The 22921-nt window shown below is 41.9% G+C and overlaps 1 protein-coding gene across 11 annotated transcripts in view; it reads right to left on the reverse strand.

Moving 5' to 3' along the window:
- Positions 1-22921, reverse strand: part of DZIP1L (DAZ interacting zinc finger protein 1 like) — a 55627-nt gene that overhangs the window by 25033 nt on the left and 7673 nt on the right. For all 11 annotated transcript variants that reach the window (XR_002337694.1, XM_021069498.1, XM_021069491.1 and 8 more), the window contains 5 exons: positions 15423-16006; positions 11991-12075; positions 8525-8646; positions 7690-7851; positions 4017-4133 (listed from right to left, as the gene is read on the reverse strand). Coding sequence is in view for 10 of the 11 variants with exons in the window: in XM_021069498.1 (XP_020925157.1) it covers positions 4017-4133; positions 7690-7851; positions 8525-8646; positions 11991-12075; positions 15423-15923 (987 nt within the window). In the remaining variant the exon portion in view is untranslated. The remainder of the gene's footprint in view (positions 1-4016; positions 4134-7689; positions 7852-8524; positions 8647-11990; positions 12076-15422; positions 16007-22921) is intronic.

Here is a 22921-nt window from a genome sequence, read left to right on the forward strand (position 1 = left end):
AATATACTCAACAGCAAAATGCTGAACACATTTCCTCCAAGATCAAGAACGATACAAGAATGCTCACTCTCTGACAGAACATTATAAATCAACTATACTTTAAGAAAAAAAAATTAAAGAGAGATACTCACTCTCATCATTCTTATTCAACAAACAAACAAAACCTGTTAGGATAAACAAATTCAATAAAGTTGCAGGAAAAAAAATCAGCATGCAAAAATCAGTTGCATTTCTCTACACCAACAACAAACTATCCAAAAAGCAAATTAAGAAAACTACACCATTTACAATAGCATTGAAAATAACTAGGACATTCCCTTGTGGTGCATTGGGTTAAGGATCCAAAGTTGCCACAGCTGTGGCACAGGCTGCAATTTCAGTATGGGTTCAGTCCCTGACCTGGGAATTTCCACATGCTGTGGGCATAGCCAAAAAATAAATAAATACTGAGGAAATAAATTCATCCAAGGAGGTGAAAGAGCTGTACACTGGAAACTATAAAAGATAAAATGAAATAAATTGTAGAAGACATAAATAAATAGGTACTCTATACTCATGGATTGGAAGAATAATGTTAAAATATCCATATTACCCAAAACAATTAGTGGATTCAATGACCTATCAAAATTTTAATGTCATTTTTCATAGAAATAGAAAAAAAAATCCTAAAATTCATGTGAAACCACAAAATACCCCAAATAGCCAAAGCAATCTTGAGCAAGAAGACAAAACTGAAGGCATTACACCCTTATTTCAAATTATATTACAAAGCCACAGTAATTAAAGCAGTATGGTACTGGCATAAAAACAGATATATAGATCAATGTAAAAGAATACAAAACCCCAAATTAAACCCACACATACATGGTCAAAAATCTTTGACAGGAGTTCCCGTTGTGGCACAGTGGAAACGAATCCGACTAGGAACCATGAGGTTGCGGGTTCTATCCCCGGCTTTGCTCAGTGGGTTAAGGATCCGGTGTTGCTGTGAGCTGTTGTGTAGGTCACAGACATGGCTCAGATCTGGCGTTGCTGTGGCTCTGGCATAGGCTCTGATTAGACCTCTAGTCTGGGAACCTCCATATGCCATGGATGCAGCCCTAAAAAGGACAAAAGACAAAAAAAAAAAAAAAAAACAACTTTGACAAGGGCACCCAGAATACAAAATAGTAAAAGAATAGTCTCTTCAGTAAAAAGTGTTGGGAAAAATGGATATCCACATGCAAAAGAATGAAACTGAACTGATAGCTTACACCATATACAAAAACCAACTTAAAACAAATTAAAGATTTAAATGTAAGAAGAGAAACCCTAAAATTCCTAAAAGAAAACAGAGACATTGATCTCAGCAATTGATTTTTTTGGATGTGATACCAAAAGCCCAGGCAATGAAAGCAACAATAAACAAGCAGGACTCCATCAAGCTAAAGCCGCTGCACAGCAAAGGAAACAATCAACAGATGAAAAGACAATATGACATGTAAGGATAACCTGACCCCCTTGCTGTACAGTGGGAAAATAAAAAAAAAAAAGACAACATGGAGTGGGAGAAAATATTTGCAAACCATGTATCTGATAAGGAGTTAATAGCCAAAATATAAGGAACTCATACAACTCAACGGCAAAAAAAAAACCTAATTTAAAAAATTGACAAAGAACCTGAATAGATATTTCTCCAAAACACAGCTACAAATAGTCAACAGGTATATGAAAAGGTGTCCCAACATCATTAATCAGCAGAGGAAAGCAAATCAAACCATGTGAGGTGCCACCTCATTCTTGTTGAGATGGTTGTTATTTTTTAAAAGGATAACAAGTGTTGGCAAGGATATGGAGAAAAAGAGCCCTTGAATACTGTAGGTGAGAACATGAATTGGTATAGTCATTATGGAAAAACAGGATGGAGGCTCCTCACAATGTTAAAAACCAGGAGTTACTCATTTTTCCCCAGGGGAATTTCCCCTGTATCTATGAAGTATACACGTTATAAACTTGCTTTTTTTTCTTTTGTTAAAATCCAACCAAAAATAGAACTACCATATAATCCAACAATCCCACTTCTTGGTACTGATCCAAAGGAATTGAAATCAGGGCTTCAAAGAGATAGCCACACACCCATGTTCATTGCAGCATTAGTCACAATAGCCAAAATATGGCTACACTTACCCCCCCCAAACTCAATGAGTTATATACACTAAATATGCAGAGCTTTTTATGTGTGAATAATACCTCAATAAAGTGACATGTATGAATGAATGAATGGATGAATAGATAAGCAAGTAAAATAACTAACAAAAGAAAACACAAGAAAATTTTCTTTTTAAATCAGTGGCCAAAAACAAAAGATTAACTTGATCATTTTGACCATAAAAACATCATTAATTTTTTATGATCAAAACCATGATAGGAGTTCCCATCGTGGCTCAGCGATTAATGAACCCAACTAGTATCCATGAGCATGTGGGTTTGATCCCTGGCCTCACTCAGTGGGTTAAAGATCCAGCATTGCCATGAGCTGTGGTATAGGTCACAGACGTAGCTCAGATCTGGCGTTGCTATAGCCGTGGCATAGGCTGGCAGCTACAGCTCCGAATGGACCCCTAGCCCAGGAAGCTCCATATGCCATGGGTGCAGCCCTAAAAAGACAAAAAAAAAAAACATGATTAACAGGAGTTTCCGGGTGGCCTGGAGTTAAGGATCCAGCGTTGTTGTCATTGCTGTGGCTCTAGTCACTACTGTGGTGTGGGTTCGATCCCTAGCCTGGGAACTTCCACATGCCGTGGGTGTGGCCAAAAAAAAAAATTAATAAACAAGGATGAAGGACAAATTGAAAACTGGGGAATAGAGCCACAACAAGAGCAACAAAGGGTTGGGTTAATTCCCATACATTATACAAACTCACAAATTGATAAGGAAATCAATACAAAAATAGGGAAAGTTTGTGAACAGAGTTTGTAGAAAAACAATGGCTTTTTTAAATGTGAAACTTTTGAACCTTCGAGCAGTGGAAACACTTTCCTATTAACTGTTAGCTAAACATTAACAGTCTTGGAGAGCAGAAGCAGAAGCACAACATGATTTAATGACTGTGCCAACTGTCCTTCCTCACTGTGTATCAGAGATACACACCATATACAACTGGACTAATGTAAGGTTCACCCAGTGGAGGCCAGGCCACCTCCTCCCAGGAAGTGACAGTGGGTTATGCATACGTCTTCCCAGTTCTGTCCAGTGACTTCACATTGGCAGCATGAAATCGGCCATTCTGGGAATACTTACTTACACCATGAAAAATGGCAAATGCTACAAATAAAAGCTTTTGTAGTTCCAGACAACTGGCTGTCAAATATTTACTATCATACTATTAGATCCATTCCAAATATTATCAAAGCCAGGAGATTTTCACACTTTCTAAAAACTGTTTTCAAGAGTTCCTGTTGTTGCTCAGTGTTAAGGTTAAGAACCCAATTAGAATCCATGAGGATGAGGTCCCATCCCTGGCCTCGCTCAGTGAGTTAAGGATCCGGCATTGCTGCAAGCTGTGGCATGGGCTACAGATGTGGCTCAGATCCAGCCTTGCTGTGGCTGTGGTGTAGGCCAGCAGCTGCAGCTCCAATTCTACCCCTAGCCTGGGAACTTCCAAAAGTTGCAGGTGCAGCCATAAAAAGCAAAGAAGAACTCTTTAATATAATAAAATACAATAATAAAAACTGTTTTCAGCTGGGTTGGAGTCAAAATGAGAGCAGAGATGTCCCATAAAATACACAACCATATGTATTTTGAAAAACATCCCAGGCAAATCTGATGCTGCACACATGTATGTCACCAGCCTCACCTAAGCACCCTAAGAACTCTAGTCTACACTTTCATGTATTGGCAGAAGGTCTGAAAATATAGAACTTTGATGTCTTTCAACTTCCTGAAAACCATAGAGCCAAAATGATGAGGTCTGCTGAAAGACAGCAGGGTTCATGCCCGGCTCTAGGAAGAAAGGCATGGGTCATGCATCAGCTCACCTTCTCCTTTAAGGCCTGCAGCTCCTGAGCCTGAATGAGTTGCTCCTTGGGCTCCTCATCCTGCAGGGACCCGAGGTTGGACTTCATCACACCATAGGACTGCAGTGCCTGCAGCTTCTGAAAAAGCCAGAGCACAGCTTCATTTAGATAAAGATCTAATCATGATGTAGTCTTTCTTATCTGGAGCAGTGCAAGAAGGAAATACCCTACCCCCACCACAAAGCTCCAATTTGAACTCACTAGGTATTCTGCAAGCCTGCAGTCACACAAGTCCAAACTTCCCTTCACGAGGGTTCTGAGAGCTCAGCCCTTTCCCAGGAGAAGCAAGTCCCCATGGAAGAACAGACTTTAAGAGTGTCATTTCAATTGCACTGCAGTTCTGCTGTCCTCAAAACCCAGAGATCACCTGACCTGCCTCATTTCTACCTCAGTCTTGAATAAACTAAAGAGAATCAGGATCTTAGAGACTCGAGGAGGGTCTCAGGCACTCCAGACCACTCCCTGGCTCCTGACCTTCTTCCCACAAAAAGAAAGCCTGGCTGTCACTAAGAAGATCTGGCTTTTCACAGCTTGGAGTCATGTCACCAATCCCTAATGCTTCCTGACCTAACAGTGTGTGATCTGAAGGAGAAGGCCCAGAAAAGTGGACCAAAGAGAAGGTTGCCTTTTCACCCACTTATGGTTATATTTTTAACCACATCACTACAGCAATAACTAAATATCTTCATCTCTATTACTATATAAAACTCATAAGCCCTATTAAAGCTTTAGAGAAATGTTAAATCTCTGGGTTTAATATATTAACATATTTTTGCTAATCTTTAACTCTTCTCAATTACTGCTAAAGCAATATTGGGTCCAAATGTTAACCATTTCTAAACCCCATGAATATTTTTATAGACTCAAGTGCCTTATCAGATGTATGCACATCTTTGATAGGTCACTTTCTGTCTTCATACCACTGCTTATTACACACCAGAGAGCTGGCTTTCTTGGTTCTACCAACTTCATGGTATTTTCCCTCCAATTAGACACTCCTTTGGGCAGCTGGATTTACCCCTCATCTAATCTAAAGTTCTCTCTTCAGTCAGATGATTTAGCAAAAGTAAGCTCTCAGATTTCCATACCAAGGGGAAAATTTCGAGGAGAAATATTTTCAAAATGTATTTATCTCTCATTGGCCCTCCTAATATCACGGAGAGTCTTGTGTTTTGAAAGTAGACTCACAGTGTTTTCTCAGTTACTCTAAATAGAATCTTATCTGCTTTTCCCCTCCAGAATTAAAAAAAAAAAATAAGTCAACAAAATAATTATCCAGCTATATTGAGAGTTTTGTATCCAGTTTGGTTCCTACATTTTAATAAAAGAAAAATAATAATGGGAGTTCCCTGGTGGCTCAGTAGGTTAAGGATCTGGCTTGGGTCACTGCTGTAGTGCGGGTTCAATCCCTAGCTCTGGAACTTTCACATGCCATGGGCACAGTCCTCCAAAAAGGAAAATAATAAAATGTCATGTGAGAGGAGACAGGGGGAGACACACAAATACAAAAATATAAGTCATCCCATAGGGAAAGGACAAAAAAACAGGATGTTCCAGTTTAGGACAATGAGGTCCAAGCTAAAAGGAAACCATGGATGGTAGTGAGAATTATGTCCTCATTTACCAAAACTCAGAATTTCCTAACCCAAAGTAAACTTTCAATTATTGAGGATGTGGTCTCTGAACCACAACTCCAAATTCAATTCAATACCTATTTATTGATTGTCTAGTGAGTGAGTACCACGGCAGGATGTGTGAGAGTCAGGAGAGGTTCAGGTGAGCTCAGGGATGATGGCTGTGGAGCTGGGGGGTCGGGAGCATGATGTCCACATGGTGGAGCATCATCCTGTCTTCCACAAAGCATTCCTGACCGCCCTGGGGCAACGTTTAGGATGGAAGGGCTCAGGTCACTATAAATACACACACACACATACATACACTTACACCCACACACACCCACATACACAGAGCTCTCATTTCAACCCCACCACCCTCCATCCTTGTCCTCTCACCTCAGATTGAGATGATGGACCACCAAGGCTCCACACATATCCTATGACAATCCCCTTCTGGAAAAGTTGTCCAAGTGTTTGGTTTGGTTTGGTTTGGTTTGGTTTGGTTTGGTTTGGTTTGGTCTTATTTGTCTTTTAGGGCCGCACCAGCGTTATATGGAGGTTCCCAGGCTAGGGATCCAATCAGAACTGTAGTCGTTGGCCTATACCACAGCCACATCAACATCAGATCCTTAATCCACTGAGCAAGGTCAGGGATCAAACCCAAGTCCTCATGGATGCTAGTCAGGTTCTCTAACCACCGAGCCATGACGGGAACTTCCCCAAGTGTTTTTTTTCAGGCAAATCATGGAATGATCATGGGAAATACTATTAGACAATTAAAAAATACATAACAAGATTTCCTTGATGTTCAGAGGACCAGTAAGAGCTAAATACATCCTGGAAATATTTCTCCTCAAATCTTTTTCCTGACACAGTTCTAGTTATACAGGTTTATATGGGAAGATACAGACCAGGGATAACATTAAAAGTTTTTCTTGAATAAACTTGATAACAATCTAGTAAAAAGGGCAAGGGCTTTGAAGATTATAGAGCTGAGTTCACTATCTACAGAAAAGAAACAAACTCAGGGACATGGAGAATAGACTTGTAGTTGCCAAGAGGGAGGGGGAGGGACAGGGAGCTTGGGGTTAGTAGATGCAAACTATTGGATCTGGAGTGGATAAGCAGTGAGACCTTGCTGCATAGCATGGGGAACTACATTTAATCACTTGTGATGGACATATGGAGGATAATACAAAAACAAAGAATGTATATAAATGTATAACTGGGTCACTTTGCTGTACAGCAGAAATTGACAGAACATTATAACTCAACTATAATAAAAAATCAAAACAAATAAAAATAAAGAGCTGGGTTCAAATCCCAGCTCTACCTCTTAATAGCTGTGTAACTTTGGGCAAGCTATGTGGCCTCAGTGTCTTCGCCTGTAAAGGAGGAATGACAGTAGCTTTTTTTAAAAAAAAATTAATAAACTAATGATGTACCTGCTTTGAGAATGTTGTAGTTGTTTGGTTGTTATAAGGATTAAAAGTTAGTATATATAAAGTGCTTTGCACAGGGGCTAGAAAAGAATAAATATAGCCAGTAAATGTTAGCTGTTATGTGTGACTTCTACAGACCCCAACAAAATGCCTGGCTTTTAGCCAGCACACAGCAAGTACTTGTTAGAAGAAAAATGCATTCATTTAAATTTTGCCTCATTTCTTATCCAGTGATGAAAGTCCTTTGCAAAAATAGGGATAATATCTAGGGAGCTCTTACTATATACCAGAAAATGTTAAGTGCTGTCTACATTACAATTTAACCCTTTCAGAAACTTATCTTACAGAAAAGAAACTTAGGCACAGAAAGGTTAAGTAATCTACCTAAGATCACACAGCCAGTATGTGATGAAGCAGATTCAATGCTAGCCACTGGCCTCTGGTATCTGTCCTCACAGTATTTTTAGCCCCCAGTGGCAGATGAGATAGAACTGGTACAAGCAAAGAAATGGTTTGGGGGAATAAGTAAACCAGTTATCAACTCAAGAACTTTGAGAAGTCTTTTAGGTAAATTACCTCTTCTAGTGCAGAGTTTTGGTTGCTAATGCTTTTAAATTCATCCCAAAGTAATTTTTTGAACTTGTCTATTTCCTCATATAATTTGGCCTGCTCTTTTTCTTTCCATTCATCAAATTCTTTCTTAATTTCCGTTTCCCTCTGACGCATGATCTCTGCTTCCTACAAAGAAAAGCAAGAACAAGAGAATCGTTAATTCCACATTAGAATAAATACTAAGAAACTGCCAGGGCCCTTGTCCATGCAAGTCACTATGGAGACTCAAAGGACATTCATTCCCACTGCCCCTGTCGTTTGGACTGGGAGTGGGATTAGTCTTATCTGAACTATAAAGGCCTTGGAGGATGGGAATGACATCTTTTTCTCGATTTATATTCCGCACAATTCCTGGCATAGTTGGTGCTCAATAAATGGATGTTGAAAGGAGTGATGAATGAATAAAAAACAGAATGAATGCGGCCAAGTTAACATATTTTCACTCTGCAAATGTTTACTGAGTACCTCATCTGGGCAGCTTCCTGGAGCTTTTCCAGTCTTCGTCCCCAAAAAACTAACAACATATCATAAGGAGTTAAAATTCAGGTGCCAGTGCCCTCAGAGAGAGCTAATGCAGGAAACTGGGCTCTCTTTTCACCATACAGGTCTGGCCAAGTAACTGAGTTTTCCTTTCCAGATTATCTAAAATCATTTGGCACATCCAGGACGATGCCATCCTAGCTCTGACCCCTGGCTCTTGGGAAGCAGCCAGAATTTTGGCCCTACAGGATGTGAGTGCATCATGGGTCTCCTGGCCAGTCCATGACTGAGCCCCCTGACGACTCCTCTCCACACCCACCTGGACCTGCCGCTGCCTCTCTGCCTCCCTCTGGGCTTCCAGTTCCCCTTGGGTCCACTTTAGCTTGGCCCGCAGCTCTTCTAACACCTCCTCTATGGGCTGCTCCTGATTCTTCTGTTTTCCTGTGGGGTCATCACAAAGAGATGGCAACCAGCATAAGTCAAAGTTGGTGGAGTGTATAGTTCCTTGCGTACAAACAGTCACGCCTCAGTCTGAGACCAGTTTTGCCATTTACATTGTACCCTGACCCTGGCAAATAACATAACCTCCCTGACCCTCTGTTTCTCCAAGCTAGAAAATGGAGATAACAGCACCCAAGCCAGAGGGTCATTGTGAGGATGATATGTGATAATGCAAAGTGCTTAGCATAGGGCCTGGCAGGACAGCTCCATTAATATGAACTATTATTGGCATTTAAAATAACCATTTTGGGAGTTCCTGCTGTGGCACAGTGGATTCAGAATCTGACTATAGTGGCTCAGCTCACTGTGCAGGTGCAGGTTCAACCCCTGGGCCCATGCAGTGGGTTAAAAGGGTCTGGTGTTGCCACAGCTGCAGCATAGGTTACAGGTGCATCACGGATTCAATTTCTGGCCCAGGAACTTCCACATGCCACAGGCGCAGCCATAAAAAAATAATTAAAATAAAATAAAATAACTATTTTGGAGTTCCCTTGTGATGCAACAGGTTACGGATCCTGGGATTGTCACTGTAGCAGCCTCAATCACTGCTGTGGCACAAGTTCAATTCCTGGCCTGGGAACTTCCACATGCCACAGGTGCAGCCAAAAATTAAACTAAATTAAATTAAATCAAAATAACTATTTTAACAGTATTGACCCATGGAAATTTGAATGCAAAACTAGTAGAGTAACAGAAGCAGAAACCAAATAGCTTGTATGTACTGATGATTAACACAAAGAACTTATCTATATATCCTGTCAGCGATCAGAGGGGAATTAAAGTAATAAAAATAATTGTAGTTTTAGGTTCACTTTTTCCAGCAATATAAGTATAGTTTATATGTGTAGTTTTAAATTTCAAATAAAAAGGCAATATGCATTATAAATAAACTTTGAATTATAGGAGAATATTCTAACTAAACCACAAACAATACTGACAAACTGAGAGTTAAGGGTTAATGAAAAAAGACACCAATTGCACTTGAACATTTGAAACTTTATAAGCACATTTAGGGATTATTAGATGGTACTGTTATTAAAACTTTAAGCTTTTCTTTGAAAAGAGATATATGGCTTTTCTCAAATGGGATTTTTCAATAACAAGCAAATTTTTTTTTTTTTTAATATGGAACGCTTCACAAATTTGCGTGTCATCCTTGCGCAGGGGCCATGCTAACCTTCTTTGTATCGTTCCAATTTTAGTATATGTGCTGCCGAAGCGAGCACAACAAGCAAATTTTAGATGCAGTGGAAATTAATTTGGGTTAATTAAGAGATCTGAGGTGAGTATGGAATGGGAGAGCTGGGGTATCTGAGAAGCCAGCTGCCTGACAAGAAATTAATGAACATTAATGCAGCCAAAGATGCCTTACAAAAATATTTTTCCTCTCCTTACAGCATTTTACATTAAGGAAATAATAAGGAATATGCACAAAGATTTATGTACAAAAATGTCATCATCATGCGATTTATAACAGGGTAATTTTTAATAACCTATGTAAATTATGAAATAATTCAATTGTGAAATAAATTATGATTGCCACATGATGAACTACTATGCAGCCATTAAAAATCATATTTTCAGAGATGATTTAATGACATTGGAAAATATGATATACTCTTAAAGAAAAATAAGCAGTAGTCAAAACTGCATCCTTTGACTATATACGTATACAGAAAATAATGACCAAAAATACACCAGCGTACTAACTGCAGGTGATACTGTTTATGGTTTTTATTTTCTCTTTTCTACCTTTCTGTATTTAAATTTTCTATATCAAAGGCATGTTATTTTTCCAATTTTTTTTTATTGTGGTCAAATACACATGACATGAAATTTACTATCTTACTTTTTTTTTTTTTTTTTTTTTTTGCCACACCAACAGCATGCAGAAGTTCCAGGCTCAGGGACCAAACCCACACCACTGCAATAATCAGAGCCACAGCAGTGACAATGCCAGATCCTTTAACCTGTTGAGCCACAAGGGAACTCCCATCTTAGCCATTTTTAAACGTATAGTTTGGTGGTATTAAATATATTCATAATGTTGTGCCACTATCACCATCATCCATCTGCAGTATGCTTTCCATCTTATAAAACAGTACTCACTAAACAATAACTCCTCATTCCCTCTTCCTCAGCCCTTGGCAACCACCATTCTACTTTCTGTTGCTATGAATTTGACTATTTAGGTACCTCATATCAGTGAAATCATAAATATATTTGTCCATTTGTGACTGGTTTAGTTCACTTAGCATAACATCCTATTGTAGCATACTGCAGAATTACCTTTCTTTTTAAGGCTGAATATTTATATATATGTATTTATAAATATACATTATATATTTATATATGTATCTTTTACATCTTAGCTACTATGAATAGTGCTGCTATGACCATGAGTGTACAAATACCTCTTCAAAGACATAAATCTTTATCAGAAAAAATATATTTAATAAGCATAAAATCTGTTTTTCTTTAACTGCCTCTAACACAGAACCAAGAATTAAATATATCATAAATGCATAGTAACTAGGTATGTTGCTGTTTTAAAATTCTGTTCTTTGAAAAGAAAATTAAAACAAAGAGAAAAAAGTTTTATTCAATGGGATTTTATATTTAATCTATATTACATTTTATCATTATATTTTCATAATATTATAATAATTTTAATAAAAATATTATAAAATATTCTGTATTTTATGTTTTAACAGCTAGTTCTTGTTGAACCTCAAGAAAACAGATATCAAGTATACAAATCTCTTAATACAGAAAACATAACAGCCTTGCCCCTCGTTTTAGAATTTGAAAAGGTAAAATTACAGTGATTAAGTCATAATAAGCTCATGTATATAAGAAAGACATAGAGCTGGTCTGACTGCCCATTAACCCCCATCAAGCTTATTCATAGTCAGCATCAGAGAACAGCAGATTCACAGAAGGGTGGGAGGTAAGGGCCCTTCAAAGCCGCACGGTCTGCCTACCCCATACACAGTGAAGGACACTGAGACTCAGAGGGAAATACTGATCACGGTCACATAAGAGAAAGGGGCAAAGCTAAGACCAACAACCTACCTGGCAGACTCTCAGCCCTTTTTCTCTAAACACATGGTCAGAAACCCTCCCGCCCCATGTGAGATCCCCCTGTGGTGGATGGTGGGGTCACCCCCATCCTCAAGCAGATGATGAGATTATGAGGGCAGCTTTGGTGCTGGGTGTGTCCCCCACTGACTGAACCCCAGCCCAGGCCCTTCCACAGTCCCAGGAGGGCCCCCTGGACTTACCGCATTCCACCATGCCCGCATGCCTGCGCTGCATGTGGCCCTGGAGAAAGGTGGCATTCATGAACGTCTTGTCACACAAGTGGCACTACACAGAGGGAAATGGTGGGAAGTGCAGGGTTAGCACACCTGAGTCAGTCTGGGGTTCTCCCCTCATCAAAACACCCATGCTTGGGACCCCTGAGTTGCTTCAGAAAAGAAGAGTTTGATTTACTGTGTAAGGCAGTGATGTGAACCCAAAACACATATGTGTACATATATATTTTATACCACTCCTCCACATAAATATTTTTTTCTGAGCTTTAAAACCTTACCAGTGCTGTGGGGAGCTCTGAACAATGACTAGGTATTTGATGACACTAAGGAATTTTTTTGTTGGTTTTCCAGGGCATGATGATGGTATTACGTTTATGTTTAAAAGTGGGAATCCTTGACTTTTAGAGGTACATAGTGAAATATTTGCAGGTAAAATCATATGACAGTACACTTCAAAATAATCCAGGGGTGGGCGAACAAATGCAAGAACATTGGCCATGAGTTGATAACCATTGGGCTGGGAAGTGTGCAGATGAAGGTTCATTACATTATTCTCTCTACTCTTTTTTCTTTTTTTTGCCTTTTTATTTTATTTTTTTAATTGTTATTTCCCCAATACAAATTTTTTTTCTACTGTACAGCATGGTGAACCAGTGACACATCCATGTGTACATTCTATTTCTGCACATTATCATGCTCCATCATAAGTGACTAGACATAGTTCCCAGGGCTACACAGCAGGACATTCTCTCTACTCTTGTATACATTTGAAATTTTCCGCCATAAAAAGTTTTCTCAAAACACATTAATGTCCAAGTTCCACCCAGAGTTGAGAACCACCAGAGAAAAGGATAGTAAATATAGCATCTGAAATTCCACTTCACGCTCCTCAAGCATTCTAGACACTGCCAATCTATCGTATCATCTTTTCACTGTAAAACTTAAGTTCTTCCAACACAGCTTTGCAGGATGCCATTACTAGTCAATCAGAATAAGAGGGCAGATTATTTGCTGTCTTTATTTAACAGAAATTTTCACTTGTTCTCCTAATACCCACTTTCCCTTCTACCTTAGCAATAAAACCTTGATTTCAAGCTGGTCATGAGGCTCTTAAGAACAAACACTGTATGTCCCAGTGTCCCTTACAACAAGATGTGGCCATGTGACTAAATTGTAGCCAATGGCATGTAAACAGAAATAGTGTATGCAACCACTTTTTTTTTTTGCTTTTTAGGGCCGCACTTGCAGCATATGGAGCTTCCCAGGCTAGGGGTCAAATCAGAGCTGTAGCCGCTGGTCTATGCCACAGCCACAGCAATGTGGGATCTGAGCCACATCTGTGACCTACACCACAGCTCATGGCAATGCCGGCTCCTTAACCCACTGGGCAAGGCCAGGGATCAAACCTGCATCCCCATGGATGCTAGTCAGATTCGTTAACCGCTGAGCCACTACAGGAACTCCTGCAACCACTTCTTGAGGACGTTATTAAAGATGCATGACATTCCTCATCCTCCCTCCTCCTGCTGAATAGAATGTGGACCTGAGAGGTGGAACTCAGGCAGCCATCCTGGGCCAGGAGGCAGAAGCCACGTGACATGGCTGGCTGGCAAAAAACACATCCAGGACTGGGCTCACGATGGTTTGTGGCATTACATACCACAATTTAGGTTCATTTTTATTTTTTTAGGGCTGCAGGTATGGCATATGGAAACTCCCAGGCTAGGGGTCAAATCAGAGCTACAGCCGCTGGCCTACACCACAGCCACAGCAACATGGGATCTGAGCTGCATCTGCAACCTACACCACAGCTGATAGCAACACCAGATCCTTAACCTACTGAGCAAGGCCAGGGATCGAACCCACATCCTCACAGACACTATGTCAGGTTCTTAACCCACTGAGCCACAGTGAGAACGCCCACAATTTAGGTTTAGATTGTTTACCTCTAACCTTTATTCATGATAGAGAGAAATAAGCTTCTGTTTCAAACTACTATGATTTAAGGTTTCCTGTCAATCACAGCTAAACCTAATCTACGTGGATACAGCCTGGGTTGAGGGACTTTGCCCACTCTAGAGTTCTAAAGTGTCATATGAATTTCTAGATGTCTGAAGGAATTATCAGTTGAGTGGGGCAGGGACTGTTTCATAAGGCATCTTATTCCAAATGATAGGCCCTTCCCCTCACTCCACCCTTCCCTGCTTTCCCATTCCCACCCCAAGCAGCATACTCACAGCCAGACACCAAAACAGGCCCTCTGCCATGCCAGCCTTGAATCTGGGGAAATGAGATGCTGACATTGCAGTGGCCCAACTTGCTACCACACGGACAGAGCCTGTCTAAGAAAGGAATCCACAATGACAAAGAATTGTCAAGAGCTGCAGAGAAAGAAACTAGATTCTGGTGCCATCACGTGAGTCCCACCATAACCCTGGATCTTCAGTTAAACAATATATTCCTTACTGGCCTAAGCCAGGTTAGATTGCTGTGTTGGCATTTACTGATGAAAAGGTTCTGACCCTTTTGTCATAGTCAATACTATATTAATTATATAAATTGACATTCAATGCATTAACATCATATCCTAATGGTTCCTTCTGTCCCACCCACCCCCAAACTATAAGTTTCGGGAAAACCTTACCCAACATGATTTGTGCCTTCATCCTCAGAGCCTGGCAGAGAGCTTGGCCAGTTTGCAATTTATTGAAGGGCAACTGTCCCCAATCTACACTTTCCAAAGAGATGCAGATGCTCAAATGCCACTTGGTCACTTGGTTGAATAATGGAGTCACTTTTCCAGAACAGGCCTGGCTCTACCAGTCCCTTGTCACGTACTGATTCCACACATACACTCAGACACCTCTTACACACACCTTTACACATCACATATGAAGCCTTTATGCATACATATGCCCTCCGTGAGTACGCACACCCTTATACGCATACACACCCTTCATTCATTCACACACACCATAAATAAACTTTACATGCACATTTCACATACAAGCACATGTAACATGCCACACACTCTACACACATACAGGCACAAATCATTCATAGATGTACCCTCCAAGCAATCACATATACATCTTAGACACATTTACATGTCATTCGTAAACACACGCACCCCTTGCATACATTCACACTTGAACACACTGAGACATGCACCCTCTTCATAAACACATCCACATTCTTCACTCATATACACACCTGCCCCACATCTACAATCACCCACCCCACAGCTGTAGACCCGATGAAACACCCTCAGGCTCTATGGTGGGGGTGGCATGTCCAAAATCTGCTCCCAGTCCCTGTGGCCCAGTGGTGGTGCCGTGCAGGTGGTGGAGGCTAGGCACACAGCCCTCCCAGCATGCCTACCCTGCAGAAGTGGCTCACCGTGTGGTAGCTCTGGGCACCTGTCTGCAGGAGCAGCTGCTGCAGGGTGTTGATCATCTTGCGCCGCCGGCGGCTCTCCTCCCGCACACCCTTGAGCTCGTCAGCCTGGCGGCCCAGCTCCTGGCGGCCATGCTCCTGTTGGCCCAGGCTGGCCTGCAGCCGTGCCTCTAGCTGGACCACACTGGTGCTCAGGCAATCCTGACAGTGCAGCAGGTACTCGATGCTGAGCTGTGCCAGCCGCACCACCTTGAGCAGCGCCGGGTCCACCGGCTGCCTACAGCGGCTGCACACCTCCCCATCCAAGTTGCAGAAGGTGACACTGGCAATGTTCTCTTGCAGAGTGGCCACATCCAGCTCCCATGCCACGCGGTCCACGTCCAGGGCGCTAATGCGCCTCCAGTCTACACTTTCTCTTCGAGGCTGGAATTTGAAGGCGGGACGAGAGTAGGCCGCCAAAAGGGGGCCACTGAGTCCCTCACTGGTGGGAGTGAGGGACTGCATGGGTGGGGAGAGCCCTGGACTGACCCCGGAGGGAGGGTGCCTGCCACCAAGGCCACGGCAGTAGGCACAGAAGCTGAGAGGACCTGGAAAATGAGAAGAGAGTCCGAGTTAGGCCTGGTATATGTGGCTATGTGTACTATACACTGGCCAGCACGAGCCTGTAACGTATGGCTGGCACTACTCAGCAAGAACTTGGAAAGGAAATGTGTGGGCTTTACAACCACACAGATATAGAATCAGAGCCTCAGCCTTTGGCAAGCTCCTCCACATCTTTAAGTCTCTGTGTGTACTGGGGATCATGGGCCTCCTCTGCAGGTTTGTGGTTAGGAATAAAGCAGGTATAATAGCCAGCCCAGTGCCTGGCACATGGAAGGTCCTCAGTGAACACTTTGCCATGCCCAAGTCCACTGCAAGAGTGTCAACCAGAGGACTTGGTCAGGAGTGAGCAATGAAATACATAAGCAGGTCCTTCTGCAACCCTACACTGATCTCAGGATAAAGCCCAATAACTTGCCCAATAACAGAGCCATTTAACGTCAACTACATCCTACCCTCTCCTTCTATACTTTCAAGATTTGGTGGAACAGGGGTGGGCTACAGTTCCCAGTTTCCCAGCTATAATGTGTGATACCTATGACTATGAACATCGTAGGATGTGGGTGAAATGATGTCCGCCCCTGCCCAGGGGGTGGCGCTCAAGAGAGCAGCTGTGTCTGCACAGAGACTGTCTCCACCCATGAGAGTCTTTTCTTTTAAACCTCATGGTTTAGCAAACGCTTCGGTTTGTTGTCAAAAGACTCAAATTCTATCTACTCTCCTCTCTCTTGGTAAAGAAAGAAATTTTTCTCTTTGGAGAGTAACTTGTCAATAGCAACCAGAATATAAAATGAATATTCCAGGAGTTCCCTTTGTGGCTCAGAGGCTTAAGAACCCGACTAGTATCTAAGAGGATGTGGGTTCCATCCCTGGCCTCACTCAGTGGGGTAAGGATCTGGCTTTGCCACAAGCTGCCATGTAGGTTGCTCTGGCTGTGGTGTAGGCTGGCAGCTGCAGCTCTGATTTGACCCCTAGCCCAGGAACTTCCGTATGCTGCAGGTGCAACCCTAAATTTAAAAATAAAAAAATAAAAGAAAGTAAAATTAACATTCCACTACAAGAATTACAATTTGTTCTACAGATAAATTCATACAAGTGTGCAAAGGTGCTTGTGCAAAAATCGTCATTGTAGCATTATTTGTAATAGCAAAGTATAAGAAGATGTACAAAGTACAATAGGGGATACAAATGTCATCTCTACACAGTGAAATACTATACAGCTACTGATAAGAATAAGGCAGTTTTTTATGTACCAATATGGAACTACATATACACACATATATATCCATTTATGTTTAAATGATGTATTAGCATAATTACATTTAATAATAGTTTGCAAAAGTAAAGATGTATATATCTCACATATATATGTGTGTGTATATAGATCTCACATTAAAATGACTGCCTATAAGGGAGAAGAGAAATGGGAATGTAAAATGGTGATAAATAAATGAATAAAATAATAAACAAAATAGATGGTGCATAGGTAGAAGATGGATAGATAAATAGGCCTTACATAGACCAATGATGATAATAATACACGTGTATAACATATGTATATATATGTGTATATATAAATGTTTCATTTGTTTTTCATATATAATTATAATTAAATATACTAATGTATTATTCCTACATATGATTCATTACCTGTATTATTTCATATGCATACACTATTTCTAGAAAAATAAACAAACTGCTAGCAATGGTTACACGTGGGAAGTAGGAATGGTAGTTAGAGGACTTTATTTTCCACTCTCCACCTTCTATACTCTTCAGTTCTTTACATTGTCACCCATTACTTTTATAATTTTTTAAGGGCACAATTTCTGTCCTTAAGGAATTTAGAATCTGACCGAACAAGAATTACATGTGACCCTGTTTAATCACGTTCTTAGATTATGTGATTCACATGTTCAAGTATGGCAGAAAGTCAGAAAAGAGAAAGGTCATTGACCTGATGAAGCAGAAAGGCCTTGAAGAAACAGTGGGACTGGGTTTATAAAGAGAGGAAGGCCTCCTGGAAAGACCCTGAGCTGTCTTCATCTGAGAAAGGCAGCAATAGGAGGTGACAGGCCTGTGCCACCACCCCAGGGCCCTGCAAAGACTGGAAGAGAGGCAAGGGGAGGGCCCTCAGTAAGAAAACCGGCCTCTGTGCCAGACTCAAACTCTAAATGCAAACCTACAAACACATATAACTATTCTCACTTTACAAACAAGGAAACCGATGCCTGGAAAGGTTAAGTAATCTTCTCCAGGAAGGGAGGCCAGCACTGAAGTACGATTGGAGGTGAATCTGATTCCCAAAGTTTGAGGACTTTGAACCAACCAACATTGATTCTGGGGGCTATTTGACCTAAACCTAAAACTTTGATCACATCATCATCTGTTATCCACCAAATTCATTCATTGATTCATTCACTCACCACTGTCCCGTTTATAGCATGCCTACCTTGGCCAGACTAGCTATCAGCCCTGGGGCCATGGAGATGCATTAACCACACACCTGCCCCCCACTCCCACCTCTAGGAGTGTACCTTGGCTCGTTGTTGCCACAGAACCAAGTCCAAACCCCTCAGCCTGGTCTTGAAGCTGCCACAGGACACCACTGACCCACCTTTCCCACTTCAGTTCCCATGCTTCCCTTTCTCAGATACTCCTTCCCAGCACATACTCCAAAAAACAAAACCTTCCAGCCACAAGCAGCCCCACCATGGCCATGAGGAAAAGACCAGCACATTTTCCTTAACATGTCACATTATTTTAAAAAAAAAAAAAAAAAAGGCAAGTGACATGATGCTTACCATGCTCAGCAGCAACCATGTCACTGGAGCCTCAGAGACAACTGCCACAACAAACCATGCCATGGAGCAACAGCTGGTTACCAGGCGTGCTGTGGGCAAGGGTAATGGGACACCTGCTTCCTGCCTGCCCACAGACCTGGAGCTCACCTGAGAACGTACTGTTTAACTATTTAAGCTTTGGCCTCAGATGTTTGCCCACAGTTCTCTCTCTAATAATAAGGCTAAGAATGTTCCATCAGCCACCCTCTTGGCTCTCTACTCACCTCTTTGAATCTCTGTCCAGCCTCCTCCTTGAAAAGATACTATCTTTGCTCCCCTCCTTAAAGGCAGGGTGTCCCCCTTCCCCCATGATAGTCTGCTGTTAACCCACCACCCATCCTCCCTGCACCCTTTCCCTGGGGATGAGCTCACACATACCCACAGCTTCAACTCCCACAGGCCTGCTATAGGCTAAGCCTCAGCCACTCCCAAATCTCTTCCTTACAGGCCCATCTGTCTCTTTTAGACCTAGCCTTCCAATAACTATACTAGAAGTTGCAAATCTAGACTCCACCAGGGCCAGAAAGGTAGCATTAAATGTGGGAAACATGCCAGGTATAAAAGAAACCAAAGGAATTCCCTTGTGGCTCAATGGGTTAAGGATCTGGTGGTGTCACTGCTGTGGCTCTGATTAGAGCTGTGGTGTGGGGTCAATCCCCACCCTAGGAACTTCCACATGCTGAGGCCATGGTAGAAAAGAAAAAAAAAAAGGAAAGGAGAAGAGAGGAAAGGAAAGGAAAAATGAAAGAAAGGAGAAAAGTAACCACAGTATAAGCTTGAGGATAAGTGGCAAGTGATTCCCCATCTTAGTCTCCCAGACACAATTAGGCAATTCTCAAAGTGCAATCACTGAGCAGCAGCAGCATCAACTGGAAAGTCACCAGAAATGCAGATCTCCAGAGTAATTGATTCAGAACCATTGCAATAGCAAGGGCTAGGGTAGGGAGAGTTAGGGACTGGGGCAAAATGGGGAGCGCAGGACCTGATTACAAGGGGCAGCCACCACTGAGCTGCAGCCATAAGGGAAGGGATGTTATGTGTTCCTCCTGGGCTAATTCCAAATTCAAGTAGGAGTGACCAACATAGTAGGGTAGGAAGACACTAGCTCACTTCCTCCCAAGACACATCAAAATTACAACTGTTTACAGACCAATTATTTATGAGAATGAGGACTGGCAAAAAAGGTTTTCCACAACTGAAAGATGTAAAGAAGGACCCATAATGAGGTGGGTAAGGGGGTAGGGATAAAGATTAATCAAGACTCACACCCCGGAGTTCCCATCATAGAGCAGAGGAAAAAAATCCAAGTAGGAACCATGAGGTTGTGGGTTCAATCCCTGGCCTCGATTGGTGAGTTAAGGATCTGGCATTGTGATGAGCTGTGGTGTAGGTCACAGACACAGCTTGGACCCCGCATTGCTGTGGCTGTGGTGTAGGCTGGCAGCTGTAGCTCTGATTCAACCCCTGGCCTGGGAACCTCCTCCATATGCCACAGGTACAGCCCTAAAAAGCAAATATATAAGTTAATTAAATATAAATAAATAAATTTTTTAAAAAGACCCACACCCCTGGGTGAGAGACCCATAAACAAGAGGATTATTACAATTGCAGAGGTTCTCCCCCAGGAGCAAGTGGTCTGAGCCCCAGCTTATGGCTCCCCAACCCAGGGGTCCTACACTGAGAGGATAAGTTCCTAGAACATCTGGCTTTGAAGGCCAGCAAGGCTTGTGAATAACAGAGGGGGCACCAGCCCTGGGGCCCTCTGGACTCCACAGCTAGCTGCTCCAAGAAAAAGCTCTGCCTCCCCAGTTGGCCGGGGAGGGGCAATGGGGGGCTGGCTGGCAGCCACCACAGAGTCAGCCACACTCACCAGCAGGCTCCCAGTAGCCAGCCCAGCCACACAGAAGGGCCCACATAGCCCCTAGAGCTAGCACCCGGAGAGCATGTAGCTCTGATGACTAAAGGGGAGTGTGGTGCTGAGCCCCATCGGACACCTCCTACATAAGGCCATTTCTCCAAGAACAGGAAATGAAACTGACTTAATACATAGAAATAAACACAAAGAATTGGGCAAAATGAGAAGACAGAGAACTATGTTTTAAACGAAGGAACAAGACAAAATCCCAAAAGAACTAAGTGGAGATAGCCGATAACAAGTTCAAGGTCATGATCATAAAAATGCTCCACAAACTCAGTAGAAGGATGGATGAACACAGGGAGAAGTTAAACAAAAAGTAAAAAAAATACTAAGAACCAAACAGATCTGGAGTAGAATAACTGAAATAAAAAATACACTAGAAAAAATCAACAGTAGATTAGATGGAATCAGAAGACAGAGTGGTAGAAATTACTTAAGGTGAAAAGGAAAGAAAACTTTTTTTCTTTTTTTTTTTTTTTTTTTTTTTGTCTTTTTTGGGGCCACACCTGTAGCATATGGAGGCTCCCAGGCTAGGGGCCAAGTCGGAGCTGTAGCTGCTGGCCTATGCCAGAGCCACAACAACTCAGGATCCTAGCCACATCTGTGACCTACACCACAGCTCACGGCAACGCCAGATTCTTAACCCACCGAGTGAGGCCAGGGATCAAACCTGCATCCTCATGGATACGAGTCAGATTTGTTTCCACTGAGCCACAACGAGAACTCCAAAAGCAAACTTTTTAAAGATGAGGACAGTTTAGGAGTTCCCATGGTGGTGCAGCAGAAACGAATCCAACTAGGAACCATGAGGTTCAATCCCTGGCCTTGCTCAGTGGGTTAAGGATCCAGCATTGCAGTGAGCTGTGGTGTTGGTCACAGATGCAGCTCGAATCTGGCGTTGCTGTGGCTGTGGCGTAGGCTGGCAGCTATAGCTCCGATTAGACCCCTAGCCTGGCAACCCTCATATGCCACAGATGCTGCCCTAAAAAGGACCAAAAAAGCAAAAAAAAAAAAAAAAAAAAAAAAAAAAAAAAAAAAGAAGAAGATGATCAGGACAGTTTAAAGGACCTCTGGGACAACATCAAGTGTACCAACATCCACATTATAGGGGGCTCCCAGAAGGAGAAAAGAGAGAGAAAGGGGAAGAGAATTTATTTGAAGAAATAGTAGCTAAAAACATCTCTAGCCTGGGAAAGAAAATCCAGGTCCAGCAAGGACAAAGAGTCCCCAACAATATGAACCCAAAGAGGTCCACACGAAGACATAGTGTAATTTAAATGGCAAGTTTCAAGATAAGGAGAGACTATGGAAAGCAGCAAGAGAAAAGCAACTAGTTACATACAAGGAAACAACTAGTTACATACAAGCAACTAGTTACATATATAGTCCCCTAAGACTATGAGCTGACTTTTTAGCAAAACTTTGCAGGCCAGGAGGGAAAAGATTCTCAACATCACTCATCATCAGATAAATGCAAATCAAACCACAATGAGATATCACCTCACACTTGGCAGAATAGCTATTATCAAAAAGAAATAACAATTGTTAGAGAGGATATAGTGAACTGTTGGTAGGATCGTAAATTAATATAGCTCTATGGAAAACAGTATGAAGGTTCCTCAAAACATTAAAAGTAGAACTGCTAGAGTTTCCACTGTGGCTCAGTGGAAATGAACCCAACTAGTATCCATGAGGATGCAGGTTTGCTCCCTGGCCTCATTTAGTGGGTTAAAGTTTTCGCTGATGCAATGAGCTGTGATGTAAGTCACAGATGCAACATGGATCTGGTGCTGCTGTGGCTGTAGCACAGGGCTGGTGACTACAGCTCTGATTCGAGCCCTAGCCTGGTAACTTCCATATGCCGAGGGTGCAGCCCTAAAAGACAAAAAAAAAAAAAAAACAGAACTTCCAATTCTGGGTATTTTTCTCAAGAGAACAAAGGCACTAATTCAAAAAGGTATATGCACCCCTATGTTCATTGCAACATTACCTTCAATAGCCAAGATATGGAAGCAACCTAAGCGTCCATCAATAGATGAATGGATAAAGAAGATACACATACACACGTATAACTCAGCCCTAAAAAATAATGACATCTTGCCATTTGCAACAACACTGATGAAAATAGAGGATATTATGGT

This window comes from Sus scrofa, chromosome 13 (assembly GCF_000003025.6).
Source record: "Sus scrofa isolate TJ Tabasco breed Duroc chromosome 13, Sscrofa11.1, whole genome shotgun sequence".
Taxonomy (NCBI): Eukaryota; Metazoa; Chordata; class Mammalia; order Artiodactyla; family Suidae; genus Sus; species Sus scrofa.